Source organism: Panthera tigris, chromosome C2 (genome assembly GCF_018350195.1).
Source record: "Panthera tigris isolate Pti1 chromosome C2, P.tigris_Pti1_mat1.1, whole genome shotgun sequence".
In the NCBI taxonomy this organism is placed as follows: Eukaryota; Metazoa; Chordata; class Mammalia; order Carnivora; family Felidae; genus Panthera; species Panthera tigris.
In genome coordinates this window covers 33,563,250-33,576,844 of record NC_056668.1, presented here as the reverse complement: position 1 = coordinate 33,576,844, position 13,595 = coordinate 33,563,250, and the positions used below count along the sequence as shown (strand labels likewise).

The 13,595-nt window shown below is 35.1% G+C and overlaps 1 protein-coding gene across 1 annotated transcript; it reads right to left on the bottom strand.

Moving 5' to 3' along the window:
• Window positions 1-1,888: 1,888 nt before the first annotated feature.
• Window positions 1,889-6,674, bottom strand: LOC122241900 (28S ribosomal protein S15, mitochondrial-like). Its single transcript, XM_042998322.1, has 2 exons — window positions 5,993-6,674; window positions 1,889-2,065 (listed from the first exon to the last, which is right to left on the bottom strand). The coding sequence occupies exons 1-2, from the start codon at window positions 6,644-6,646 to the stop codon at window positions 1,889-1,891; spliced, it is 831 nt and encodes a 276-aa protein (XP_042854256.1). The 5' UTR covers window positions 6,647-6,674.
• Window positions 6,675-13,595: the final 6,921 nt, after the last annotated feature.

The following is a 13,595-nucleotide window of genomic DNA, read 5'->3' as shown; positions in this document are numbered from 1 at the left end:
ATTTAAGATGGAAAAGAAATTGGTGAAAACAATTCTACTTCATTACTCATTAGGACGATACATTCTAGTAAAATAATTCAAAGATAATTGCTTTTCTATAAAAGTTCTAGATTTTTGGACTTCCCAATGTTTTACAAATACACTGTTTCTTTCACATAAATATTCATGTGAAATTCAATGACACAGAGATATTAATCCCCTTCTAGGATAGAAGCAGCCTTTAAGATTAACACATTACATTTCTTTCGCTGTTTCTCTGCCATCCTCTTCTTGTCAGAGTGATCAGACATCTATCGATCTCTAGTTACTTTTGCACTCATGTAGAGTCACTTCTTTATGGACCACATTCTTTAACTCAGCTTTTTACCAGTCAATTTACATGCATTTTATGTGTTAATAAATATCTGTCTTCAGCAATTACCTTCAGCAAGGTCCTCCAGTCAGTGACTGGAGGAAAAAAAAAGAAATACTCTGTCCAGAATGTAGAGTTCACCACCTGGAAACATTTCAGTGTTCATGTTGATTTATAATTAGCATTATAAAACTTAGATTCTGCTTATTTGGAAAATGTCACATAATAACAATAATGTCATTTTGTAAATCAACTAAAGTAATTGAAACAGAGTTTCTCAAGCTAGAGCCCACAAACAGTTTGGAAACTTTTTTTTTTTTTAATATTTATTTATTTATTTTGAGAGAGAGAGGGAGAGGGAAAGAGAGTGTGTGGAGAAGGGGCAGACAGAGAGGGAGGGAGGGAGGGAGAGAGAGAGAGAGAGAGAGAGAGATATTCCCAAGCAGGCTCCATACTGTCATTACAGAGCCCAACACGGAGCTCAATCCCACAAACCATGAGATCATGACCTGAGCTGAAATCAGGAGTCAGACACTTAACCAACTGAGCCACCCAGATGCCCCTGGAAACTATGCTATTAATATTACTTGAAATGGTCTATGTTTTATAGGTTTATATGATAATGATTTATATATTTGACTTAGCTTACTAATTGTGTAACAGTAAATATATCTATATTATATATACTAGTTATATTTAGTTTCATGAATCTAGATATTTGCATTACACTGTTATAGGAATAAAATAATTCTAGGTGTTCAAGGTAATCTATGCATTTCAGATTTTGAATTAAAAATATGCTTCAAATACTCAAATGTTTCATTTATATCAAAAATCAATTATCATTTTTTAATGTATTTTTTACTGCTTGTTTATTTGCTTTGAGAGAGAAAGAGTGTTCAAGAGGGAGATGGGCAGAGAGAGAGGGAGAGAGCTTGATGCAGGGCTGGATTTCACTAAGCATAAGATCATGACCTGAGCTGCAACTAAGAATTAGACACTGAAAAAACTGACCTGCCCACGTGTCCCCCAATTATTTTTTTTATTTTCAAAATTTAACACCTTAATATGTATTAACAAGAATAGGCTATCTTAAAATCAAGCAGTCTTAGAAATTGGTTTCATAATCCCAATTTTTTTTAATACTTTGATTTTTTTTAGAGCAGCTTCAGGTTCATAGAAAAATTGAGAGGAAGTTACATATACACTTTATATAAACCCACATATATTCTGCCTCCGTGCATACATACCCTCCTCCCTTAATTAACATCACTCACTAGAGAAGTATACTTGTTAGAGTTGCTGAACCTATATTGACAAGTTAGGATCACTCAAAGTCCTTGGTTCACGTCACAGTTCAGTCTTGGTGGTGTACATTCTTTGGGTTTAGACAAACTTGCTCACAATTATTTTGAATCAGGAATTCAGATAAGTCTTGGCTGGATGAGTTGTGTTTAATTTATGTGTCATAACCATGAGTACCTAAAAGCAAAATGTCCACTTACATTATGGTTTCCTCCTTCGCATATCAAGTGCTTAGGTGGACATGGCTGGAAGGCTGGACTGAGCTGGACAACTTTCCTTGTCAATGGCATCTCCAGGTTTCTCCATATTGTCTCTTACATGGTAGATTAGGTCTCCAAGATCCCAGTGCTGAAGCTGCCAGGTCTTTAAAACACTAGCCTGAATTGACATGGTGTCTGTTTCACCAAACTATTGAACATAACAGTTAAAGGAAAATCACTTTTATTCATAGAAGTAGTGGCAAAGAATTCATGGCTCTCTTTATATTACTAAGAAATCTCTAAAGATTTTTATTTCAAGTTATAAAATTTGGTACACACTGTGTTGAATAAAATAAGATGAAATGTTTATAATATTTAAATATAGTTAAAAGAATTTATCATGTTCTAGGACTACAGATAACTTTATTATCCAGAAAAGTTAAACTCCTTTATTAATTTTTTTGTCTCTTTTATTTTAACTTAATAATGTCATTGGAAAGATTTATTTCATGGTGTTTATTAGAGAGTGCATTCACTTACCTATGGTTTTGTCATAGTCACTTACAAATGCTTATCAATAGTCACACAGACTGGCAGAGTATACAGGTAATTTGCATCATTATAAATATATGTAAAAAAAAACAAAACAACTATTAAAAATATCTCAGGAGCACCTGAGCGGCTTGGTTGGTTGAGTCTCTGACTTTGATTTCAGCTCAGGTCATAATCCCAGGGTTGTGGGATCTAGCCTCACATTGTGCTTTGCTCTGAATGTGGAGCCTGTTTAGGGTTCTCTCTCTCTCTCTGCCCCCTCCCCTCTTCACATACATACTCTGTCTCTAAAAAAGAAAATAAATAAATAAATAAAATCTCAGAATATGTTAAAGTCTTGGTGTCAAAATTCAAAATTCAAAATTTTGAAGTTTAAAGGAAACTTCGAATTATTTTAGTAAAAGATAGATTGTCCCATTATCTTTAAATAATTTAGGCATTGTTTTATAAGTAAATAATAATACATTAAAATTTGGACTGCTATTTTCCAAAGACTTAGATATGAAATATGGTGCATTTTGTTAATCACCAATGACGATTAATTGATTATTGTAAAATTGTCAAAGTAATTCATGTATAGGAACAATTAATTGAGCAGTATTATGTACCAGGAACTCAAGTGTGTTCTTTTTTTTTTTTTTTTTTTTTTAATGTTTACTTATTTTTGAAAGAGATGGAGACAGAATGCAAGTGGGTTAGGGGCAGAGAGAGAGGGAGACACAGAATCCTAAACAGGCTCCAGCCTCGGAGCAGTCAGCCCAGACCCTGATGCAGGGCTTGAACTCACGAGCTGTGAGACAATGACCCGAGCTGAAGTCAGAGGCTCAACCGATTGAGCCACCCAGGCTCCCCTCAAGTGTGTTTTCTACATACATTATCTTATTTAATCCTATTACTCTAAAAGATATGTATCATTTTCTTCTTTATTAATAACATTTTGAAACCACTAAAATTAGTTTAAAGTTGCTGCTGGGAAACAATTCCTCTGTTTAGACAAGGGACTATACAATTCTTAACCATGAAGAAAAATGAATTACATTTGTACTGGAGGGAAATGTAAAAAATGAAAACCTGATAGTGCTTTGCAACTATTTCTTTTTCTATTTTTCAATCTGGAAGGACCTTCTTAAAACAACAAATAACAATAAAAAAAAGGTAAAGGCTAAATCATAAAGGAAAATATGGGTAGAATCTGCTATCATATAATGAAAATCTTACACACAACAGAGATCAGAACAAATGTAAACAAAACAAAACAAAACAATCAAAACAACTTTAAGGAAACCCAATAAATGCAAAGAACAGTAAAAACAAAACAAAACAAAACAAAACCAAAAAGTCAAATATACAATCCTCACCTCCCCCCAGGCCTCCCCTCCCACCCCAAACAAATGTTAAAGCTTAGAGACATAGTGATCCTTAACAACAAGAACTTGAGACAGTTAAGCAGAGCAACAATATATTTTGAACCCAGGTTCAAATGACATCATATCCATTGTTCTTTCTAATTAAAACAGTGCTTCTCTAATATACAGCTCTTCTTTATGTCTAGTACATCCATTTGAGTTAATAAGTATTGATTCAATAATGGTAAATGGCTGGGCACCTGGGTGGCTCAGCTGGCTAAGCCCTGGACTTCTGCTCAGATCATGACCTCATGAGTCATAGGTTCGAGCCCCAAATGGGGCTCTCTGCTCTCAGCACAGAGCCCCGCTTTCAATCCTCTGTCTCCCTCTCTACCTCTCACCTTCTCTCTCTTTAAAAAATAGATACACATTTAAAAAAAATACTGATAAATGGCTACATTTTGAGTCTTTTATTATTCAATTACTTTTCTTTCCTAAAGTTTACATTTTCTTTTTTTTTTTTCTCCTAGTAAAGGAAAATGAACTGAGAGAGGAGGGGCAGAAAGAATGGGACAATAAAGATAAATATAATGACGACAACAATGATGATGATAACAATGCAAAACAATAACAACTTTAAGATTAAGATTACTCACCCAGTCTTGGGGCGGCTGGGTGGCTGGGTTGGTTAAGCAACTGACTTGAGTTCAGGTCATGATCTCACAGTTCGTGGGTTCATGGGTTCCAGCCCTGCATCAGGTTCTGTGCTGACAGCTCAGAACCCGGAGCCTGCTTTGGAGTCTGTGTCTCTCTCTCTCTTTCTGCCCCTCCCCCACTTGCACTCTGTCTCTCTCAAAAATAATTAAAACATAAAAAAGACTAAAAAAAAAAAAGATTACTCACCCAGTCTTAACATTTGATCTTTTCAGGGATTTTTATGAACGTATATATGTGTGTGATGCTGTTACATACTGCTTAACAATCTCTTTTTTTACTTGACAGTTTATCATAAATGCGTTTACACATTTTAATTGTTTTCTATACCTATCTGTATCTATTAATCATGAGGAAATGCCTCTGCCTACCCTTTCCTTTGTTTCTTTTGTCTTATTGAATTGGAAATGTTATTTATATATGAAACCTTTATCATGTTATCTGTCATATCTTTTTCAATTACCTTTACTTAGTTTGTGATTTTCATTTTTAATTTTATTTTATGGTATTTAAAATTTTGTGAACAAAAAGTTTCAATTTTTGTAAAGTATATCAACTTTTTCCTTTATGATATATACCTTTGGTACCATATCTTCAGCTATTCAATGTGTAATAAAGGTGCTGGTTCTGAAATGAAATTGGATGCACACGAATGCATTAAACGTACAGATTTAGTGCTTCTAGTCACATGTAAACTCAGGGAGCCATTCTTAATTGCACCTATTCTGGTTTGTGCATTGATCCTGAATTGGCAGTGATAAACTTGCAATTTGACCTTTCTTTTATTTTCCCTCCCCTTCCTTCCTTCCACAAATATTTATTGATTACTTTCTGCATAAACATTTATAGCATCAGATGATAAATGGGACATATACCCTAACTTTAATGCACATAAAATATTAAGTTGGTATTACATCATCACTCTTCCTGTTGATGTCAGAGAGCGATGGCACTGAATGGCAGTTTTAAACTCTATGCTTCTGCTGTATATATTGAATTCCAGGTGACTATTCTGGAACAAATTATAGGTGACATTGGCTTTTTTTTTTTCAGCCTATCCCGGCCCCTGATTGGGTATTTGACTCTTGACCAGGCTTTCAACCTCTGTGTATCTATAGACGTGGAAAATAAGGGGATTCTTTATATCTTAGGTTACTATAACCAAAACTTATAATGTTGAAACTAGTATGAGGGACCCATGTAGGGCCAGGATATACATTATCAGAGTAAAATAGAATTTTACCTCTTTTATGTTTCCTAGTAATCACTCAGTCCTCATTATACTACATATTTTTTCCCTCATCATATCATCTTATTAGAAGTCCTCACAATTCAAATTTATCTAAAAAAATTATCTAAATTATCTAAAAAAATTATCTAAAATTAAATTATATGTATATATGTGTGTGTATGTGTGTGTGTGTGTGTGTGTATATGTGTGTGTGTGTGTGTATGTGTGTGTGTATATATATATATATATATATATATATATATATATATATATATATGCCGCACATATGTACCTCCTGGAAAACCCGAATGCACAGCGCCTTCTTGGTCGCCCAGCGGTGGTGGGCTTTCCGGTGGTATGGAGGAGGGAAGGTGTACTCAATCCCCAGCTCCTTGCAGATCTTCTCAAAGACACTATAGTTGGTCTTACGGAGGTTTTTGAGCATCTTGTTCCTCTGGTCGATGCTCATCAGCAGATAGCGCTTATGGGTTTTGTCCTTTCGGTGTTTCTGCCTGTGTTCTTCATAATTGCGGATCTTGACGGTCAAAGCAACAATTCGAGCCTCCAGGGAGCTGGTGTCCTCAGGGTTTGCCACAATCTTCTTCATCAACTGCTCTTGCTTGACTTTTAGCTTCTCCTTCTGGCTGGCCATTTCCAAAGACAAGAGTCTTCTTACAACATCGTCAAACTTCTCAATTCCGGGAATGTTCTGGTAGTCTTTGAGCAGCGTGGAAGGGGGCGGGTCATCTTCTTGGCTGCGCTGGACTGGTTTCTGGATGGCATATCCGCGAACGGCTGGAAGGATAACACCTCCAGGAGGGGAGGGAAGGCCCCACTGGCGGAAGGGAGGCCTGGCGCACGCTCTGCCCGGCAGCCCTCGGACTGGAGCCTGGGCCACTGCCTGGGTCGGAATCGACCTCAGCGCCCTCCACGCTGTTCTCAGCATGCCGACTTGTGACCCCGCGGGGCCGGCGCCACGGCCGCCGCCGTCCGTTTTGCGGCATATATATATATATATATATATATATACATACATATATATATACATACATATATATATATATACATACATATATATATACATACATATATATATATATATATATATACATATATATATATATATATACATACATATATATATATATATATATATATATATAATATATATCCTGAAAATACCAGAACTTACTTTGACAATAGTGTTAGTCCAGTACCTAACTTCCAAATGTGGAGAGTAAAGTTTTATCAGTGTATTTGGTCCTGGTTTTTAGGTGCTTTTTTATTTATGGTGCTGTCATATTTCTGCTATTGAAAACTTGTTACTTACAACCTCTGACTCATCCACTGTTCTTTTTCCTCCTCATTCGTCCTCAGGTTTAGGGATCCCAAGGTTGAACTCTTCTTAATTTACACTCTCATGTACAGCATGTATTCCCAAACCTCGAAATCAGTGACAATATATCCGGTTGTTGAAGGTTTTCTACGTCAACCACATTGGGCCAGATCTAACTCATCTCTATAGACCTCTAAACTTGGAAATGTGTCTAAAGTCAGTATAAATAACTTCTTTCTTGATATGCCCTGTTTTGGAATTTTTTGACTCTTTTTTGCTCATACTACCAGTTGGCATCACCTCAGTTCATCTGAGTTTGCAGTAGTATAATTAAAGCTTAAAAAAGAAATGATTTTAATCATTCCTCTGCGACAGCTCCCTGCCCCCTAGGAAACTGTGCTCATCTCCTTCTCACTGAACAGTTCTGCATCGAATGGTTTGTAATTGCTAACTTCACAAGAAGTCCTGGTAGCCCTTTCATCAGAAATGCTATGACAATTGCTAGGCTCACCTTTGCAAGATTAAAAGTTGCTTTTCAGAGAACCAAAGAAGAAAATTCTAGGGAAAGTTTGTCTACATAATCAAAGGCACATTTGGAAATAATCTTTTTTTTTTTTTTTTTCATTTTTTAAGTTTGTTTATTTTGAGAGAGAGAGAGAGAGAGGGCACATATGTATGTGCAAACAGGGGAGGAACAGAGAGAGAGGATGAGAGAATCCCAAGCAGGCTCCACACTGTCAGCACAGAGCTCGATGCAGGGCTCAAACTCACAAAGCACCTGAGCCGAAATCAAGAGTCAGAGGCTTAACCAACTGAGCCACCCAGGTGAACAGGAAATATCTTTTGAAAAGAAAAAAAAAAAAAAACAAACCAACCAGCTATATATAGAAGGTGAAATTGTTTCATAATATTTCATAGGATCTTAAAAACCCACATATGCAATTTGCTTCTTCATACACACTGATTTTTTTAATGAATTAGAAAGTGTAAATTAAACAAAATTTTTCTTCCATTTGAATAAATTTTACTCTCCATTAGGACAAAATTTTATATTTGATACACCTAATTAAAATTTGTGATTAAATTGTTCTTTGTGTTTTTTTTTTAATTAACATTTATTTATTTTTGAGAGACAGAGAGAGACAGAGCATGAGTAGGGGAGGGGCAGAGAAAGAGGAAGACACAGAATCTGAAGCAGGCTCCAGGCTCCAAGCTGTCAGCACAGAGCCCTATGAGGGGCTCAAACTCAGAAACCACAAGTTCATGACCTGGGTGGAAGTGGGACGCTTAACTGACTGAGCCACCCAGGTGCCCCTTAAATTGTTCTTTGTAAATCATACATATAAGAACTGAAAAATCTACATGAAACTGGAAGTTGATACATCACACCTGAGTATTTTAAATTTTATACTCTATCATAACGTAACTGACGTTTTCCTTGTTCAAATTTATTCTTACCCGTGATCACTGCCTCCATCAACCCCAGTTACCCTCAGTTTTATATCGGTGGAGCACCTCAGGCATAACTGTAAAACTGAAATTTTTATGTGAATTATTAGGCTGTGATTTCCAAGCGCTAAATGCAACTTTCTATACTCTGTGTGGTCATACTCGCGCTGGAGTCTACAAATGACATTTCTCCTTTGTCAGCTGGTTTCTTTAAGGGTCTGCCAGTCAAGAACAGGAAGGAAAATCAGAAGGCTGAAAAAGTAAAAGGGGGATTGCTTCCTCCTTCCTTCTGTCTCTGCCTCTCCTGTCATTGCGCCAGCAAAAACCTTCTCCTTGACAGCAATACTTTGCCCCATGTCTAACAGAGCAGGCCTGCACTCCCGGAGGCAACATCAGAGGCAAAGCAGTGCTGCCACCTACAGGCCTACGTTCCAGCTTGAGAGCCCCTTCCTGCTCCATAGGCAGCCACACAGCACCCGACCTTAGAGATCTGATTCCCAGCCTACAGCTAGGCTTCTCCAGTCTTCCAGATCCAGATAACACTACCCGACAACCTTTGTTCTCTTGGACCCATGGGAAATGGCTGCTTTTTGCAGTTATTACTTCTGTAAATTCAGTCTTCCCTTTTGGTCTTTTTCACTTCTACATGTCCTGCTTAATAAATTCCTATAATTATATTTTCTTAATTGAAATAACTATAGTAGTTTATTCTCTCTCACTGAATCCTGATCAATAAAATCTTTTAACTGTTTTTAACTGTAAATCTCATTAATATCTATATTCCCTGTCAGAGTGAGAGGTAAACCTTGGTAACCTTGTGTTGCAAAGAGTGGCTAAGTCATGTAGTTAGCCAAAAATTAGTCCTAAGATTCTTTTCTTTTCTTTCTTTCCTTCTTTCTTTCTTTTCTTTTTTCTTTTTTCTTTTCTTTTCTTTTCTTTTCTTGAGAAGAAGAGAGAGAGAGCAGGGGAGAGAGAGGGAGAGAGAGGGAGAGAGAGAGAGAGAGAGAGAGAGAGAGAGAATCCTAAGCAGGCTCCACACTCCGTGCAGAGCCCAACACGGGGCTTGATCTCAAAACCCTCGGATCATGACCTAAGCTGAAATCAAGAGCTGCAGACTCAACTGACTGAGTCACCAGGTGCCCTAAAACTGGAATAATTTTTTTAAGTTTATTTATTTTGAGAGAGACAGAGACAGCATGAGTGGAGGAGGCGCGGAGAGAGAGAGAAAGAGAGTGAATCCCAGGCAGGCTCAACTCTGCCAGTGCAGAGTCCAACGCAGAGCTCAAACACTCGAACCTGAGCCCAAACCAAGAGTTGGATGCTTAAATAACTGAGCCACCCAGGCGCCCCTAAAACTAGAATAATTTCATTAAAGTTCATTTTATCAATTAAAAAATTGTTTTTTTCCTCTACTTTAAGACAACTAAAGACAATAACCCTGTTACATTTTAAAAGGTTCAATTCAACCAATAATTTTAATGGGGCCTGGCATTTTCCTGATTATACTAATGTAGACTTCATGCAAACTACAGATTGGATTAGAAAGAGATCAACGATTCACATCAAGTTTTCTTTTATTCTATAACAAGAGAAGATTGAGTGTGAATTATGAAGTTTCATGATAATCACCTGATAATTTTAAAGCACTAAGCCCTGCCTTAACCACTTCAAAAAAATATAATTCTTGCCTGCATTGTTCACTATGACAGATAATAAAGATGAAAAATACATGAAGAATAGATACTTCCACTGAGAAGTTTAAAATATAGTCAGAAAGGCAAAAATAAAAACATATAACTGTGTTAAAGATGGAAATATTATACTAATAATAATGACTGTTACTGAGAATTTAATAAAATTAAGATAATAGATACGGAGTGGTAAAAGATACATCAAAATAACTGAAATAGCACACGTGGTAAAATATCTAGTGTGTTATTTTTAGCCTATAAAAATTCCCAAGGAAGGATTGCACAGAGATGTTATAGGTGATAAAGAAGAAAAACATGAAAACTAACTGAGGGAAGAATTGTGATATGTCAGGGCTGTGAACAGTGTGAATTGACAGGAAAGAGTTTATTAAAATAAAGAGTGAACCAAGGCTAATGGAACGCAAATTTGAAAGTTTATTAGTCATATAACATCTCAAATTGAGATAGTTCCCAAAGATGAGAAACATCTGGGGTGGATTTTGGTACATTGAAATCAAAAAGTTTAAAATTAATATACCATATAGAAATAAGATCTCTAGAAAAATATACAAATTTATGAGAAAATGGTCTACTAATGAGAATTTTTTTCCTTAGTTTCTCTGACAAAATGTGAAGTAGGAAAACACAGATTATGGATATTAATTGTCAATATAGGCATATTAGTTGATAAAATTATTTTCTATTATAAATCTTTTTTCTTCTAGGCAATACATGTAAACATGTAAGCAGTTGACATGATTTAATGAGAAAATATCAGGGGCTCCTGGGTGGCTCAGTCAGTTAGGTGTCCAACTTTGGCTCAGGTCATGATCTGGTGGTCCATGAGTTCTGGCCCCTGTGTTGGGCTCTGTGCTGACAGCTTGGAGCCTGGAGACTGCTTTGGATTCTGGGTCCTTCCTTCCCTCTCTCTGCCCCTTCCCCACTGGTGCTCTGTCTTGCTCTGTCTCTCAAAACTAAATAAATGTTAAAAAAAAAAAAAAATATATATATATATATATAAAATTCCAATATCCGATAATATATTTAAATTTTTAAATTTACACTCTCCATAATAGAACGTATAGGATTTATGAGACTTATGAGCACAGATATAGGCACAAATATGTATATGTATGTTATACACATTTATACGACATACACATTTATATGTAAGATTGTATATACATACATCTGGAGTTTATATATAAAGATTTTACATATATATGCACACACACGCACATGAAATTACATTTAGGATAACATTAAAATAAAAAGAGATGATAAATAAATGACAGGCTAGGAAAAAGAAACACCAGCCAATCCTGGTTAACAGTTTGTGTAAATAAACACAAAACTTGTTTCAAATATTCCTAGCTACCAACATGTAAAAATCATCTAATTATTTATCACAAAAAGAATTGTATATTAATTAAATACACCTATAAAATGTGGCTTTGAAATACCTACTTTTGTGTAAAATTTTAATACAATTTAATATAATACCTAATTTTAATACAATTAAAATTTTATTTTTTATTCATTAAAATCTTTTGCAAAATATAGAAGAAGAAAATGCAAAATCAGAGTGATTTGGGTGGAGGAGAACATTATTCTTTTTAAAATTATTCTTATTAATAATTTTTATATTAATTCTAAGCACATTTTTAAAATATCAAACTAAGTTTTAAGAATGCAGGGGGAACTGGTACATTATTTTACAGGCATGTACATTTCCGATGCCTTGAGTTGATACAGTAATAATAGATGAAAGTCTAGAGAAATAAAGGGAATGCATGTCATGTATATAATTTTAATATAAATTGTTTCAGTCAAGCTTAGGGGTGTTATAACAGTATAGAATTGTAAACAGGTGATTGAAAGCAAAACTGTATGCTTTATCCACCAGCCACATAGTTGACCAAGTTATCATTTTTGTATATAAAGTTTCAAATGCTGTTCAAAATGAAAATGAATATACAGTGGTTACATAAAAGGAAGTATAAAATCTTAAAAACTTAAAATTTAACAAATAAAACACCCTCCAACACAAATCATACATGTCCACTTATATAAAGTTCTGAAAACAAACAAAATGAAGTGTAGTAGTAGTAAAAAATATAAGTATTGAATGCTAATTAACATAAGAGAAATAATGATATTCATAAAGCCAGGACAGTGACTTTCTTTAGGGTGGTGATAAGGGATTGTCCCTTAGAAAAGTATCGAGAGTCCTTTGGGACCTTGGGAAGATGCCATTTCTGGACATAGGTGATAGATAATACCTGCGTATGAATCGTTTTTGCATTGCATTTATATTATTTAGTAGAGAAACGTTTTAATTTCATTTCCTGCACAAAAGTGGAATACAAACACTTCAAAACAAAGCCAAGCCTTTTTGTACACAAGGCTTTATGATCTATTTAAGTTTTGGAACATATACTCACCTGAAACTCCAGAATCTGCTTCAGAAAGTATGGAGGTGGAGTACATTGAGAAAATTTCAGTAGCATTTGATGCCAATGCTTAGGTAAAACTTCTAAAACTAATTTTAATATCATGTTAATGAAAACTTTTTTTTACACAAGTAGATCTATGCTTTGAAATGTATATATTAACTTCATGACATATGTTAACAATAATCAAGTGGGAAGTTGCAGAATGTCAGAAGAGCAGTGACATATACTTCGATAATACTACTATTGAGTTCTTCTACTTGGTACTGTTTGACCAAAACAAACAAACAAAAAATGTGTTTCCTGAAGGCAACTATAAAATACAACCCTAAAACATATCACAATAGAAGACGGTTTTTTTTTTTTTTCTTGTTCTTCCCTTTCATGCAAGAAAGGAGGAAATAAGACTCCAGTTTACCTAAATTCTGAGACTGTCTTTGGGCATAGGCCTATATACTTCTTGTTATTTAACAGTGAATATTCTTTTCTTAATCCACGTGACCCACTTAATTTATCAAGATGTTTGATGATTCATCAAAAAAATTCTGAAAAAGCAGTTAAAGCTTTGGCTTTACATATCTGCACAAGGTGTTCTGGCCCATAAGTGTTACAATCTGAAAAATCATAATAAAAAAATCCAATAAATGTTGTAAAGAGTTTAAAATTGTTCTAATAGGCTTTTCAATTAGGTGAAACTGAGCATAGCAATTGTCAATTAGAAAGGACCTGCGCCCAGAATGGCCTATTCCTCACAGAATTATTGGAGACTCAACCATGCAGTTTAATGAGGGAAGGAAGCACAGTGATTTGAGTGGATATGGTTTATTTGCAACTCTTCATTATGTATGAGTGCAAGTATACACACATACTGTATTTCAGGGCCTTAGGAAAATATTAACATTAAATTGATTTTAGATCTCTCAACGTCTAAAATTTTGTTAAAAGCATAACATTTATTTGTGAGAA

What these genes read in the sequence shown, in the direction of transcription:
- LOC122241900 (XM_042998322.1), bottom strand. Translation starts at nt 6,646, where the DNA reads ATGCTGAGAACAGCGTGGAGGGCGCTGAGGTCGATTCCGACCCAGGCA. An exon ending in GCATTCGGGTTTTCCAGGAG is followed by an intron (nt 2,066 to 5,992) that starts GTACATATGTGC and finishes TATGTTCAATAG; the next exon opens with TTTGGTGAAACAGACACCAT.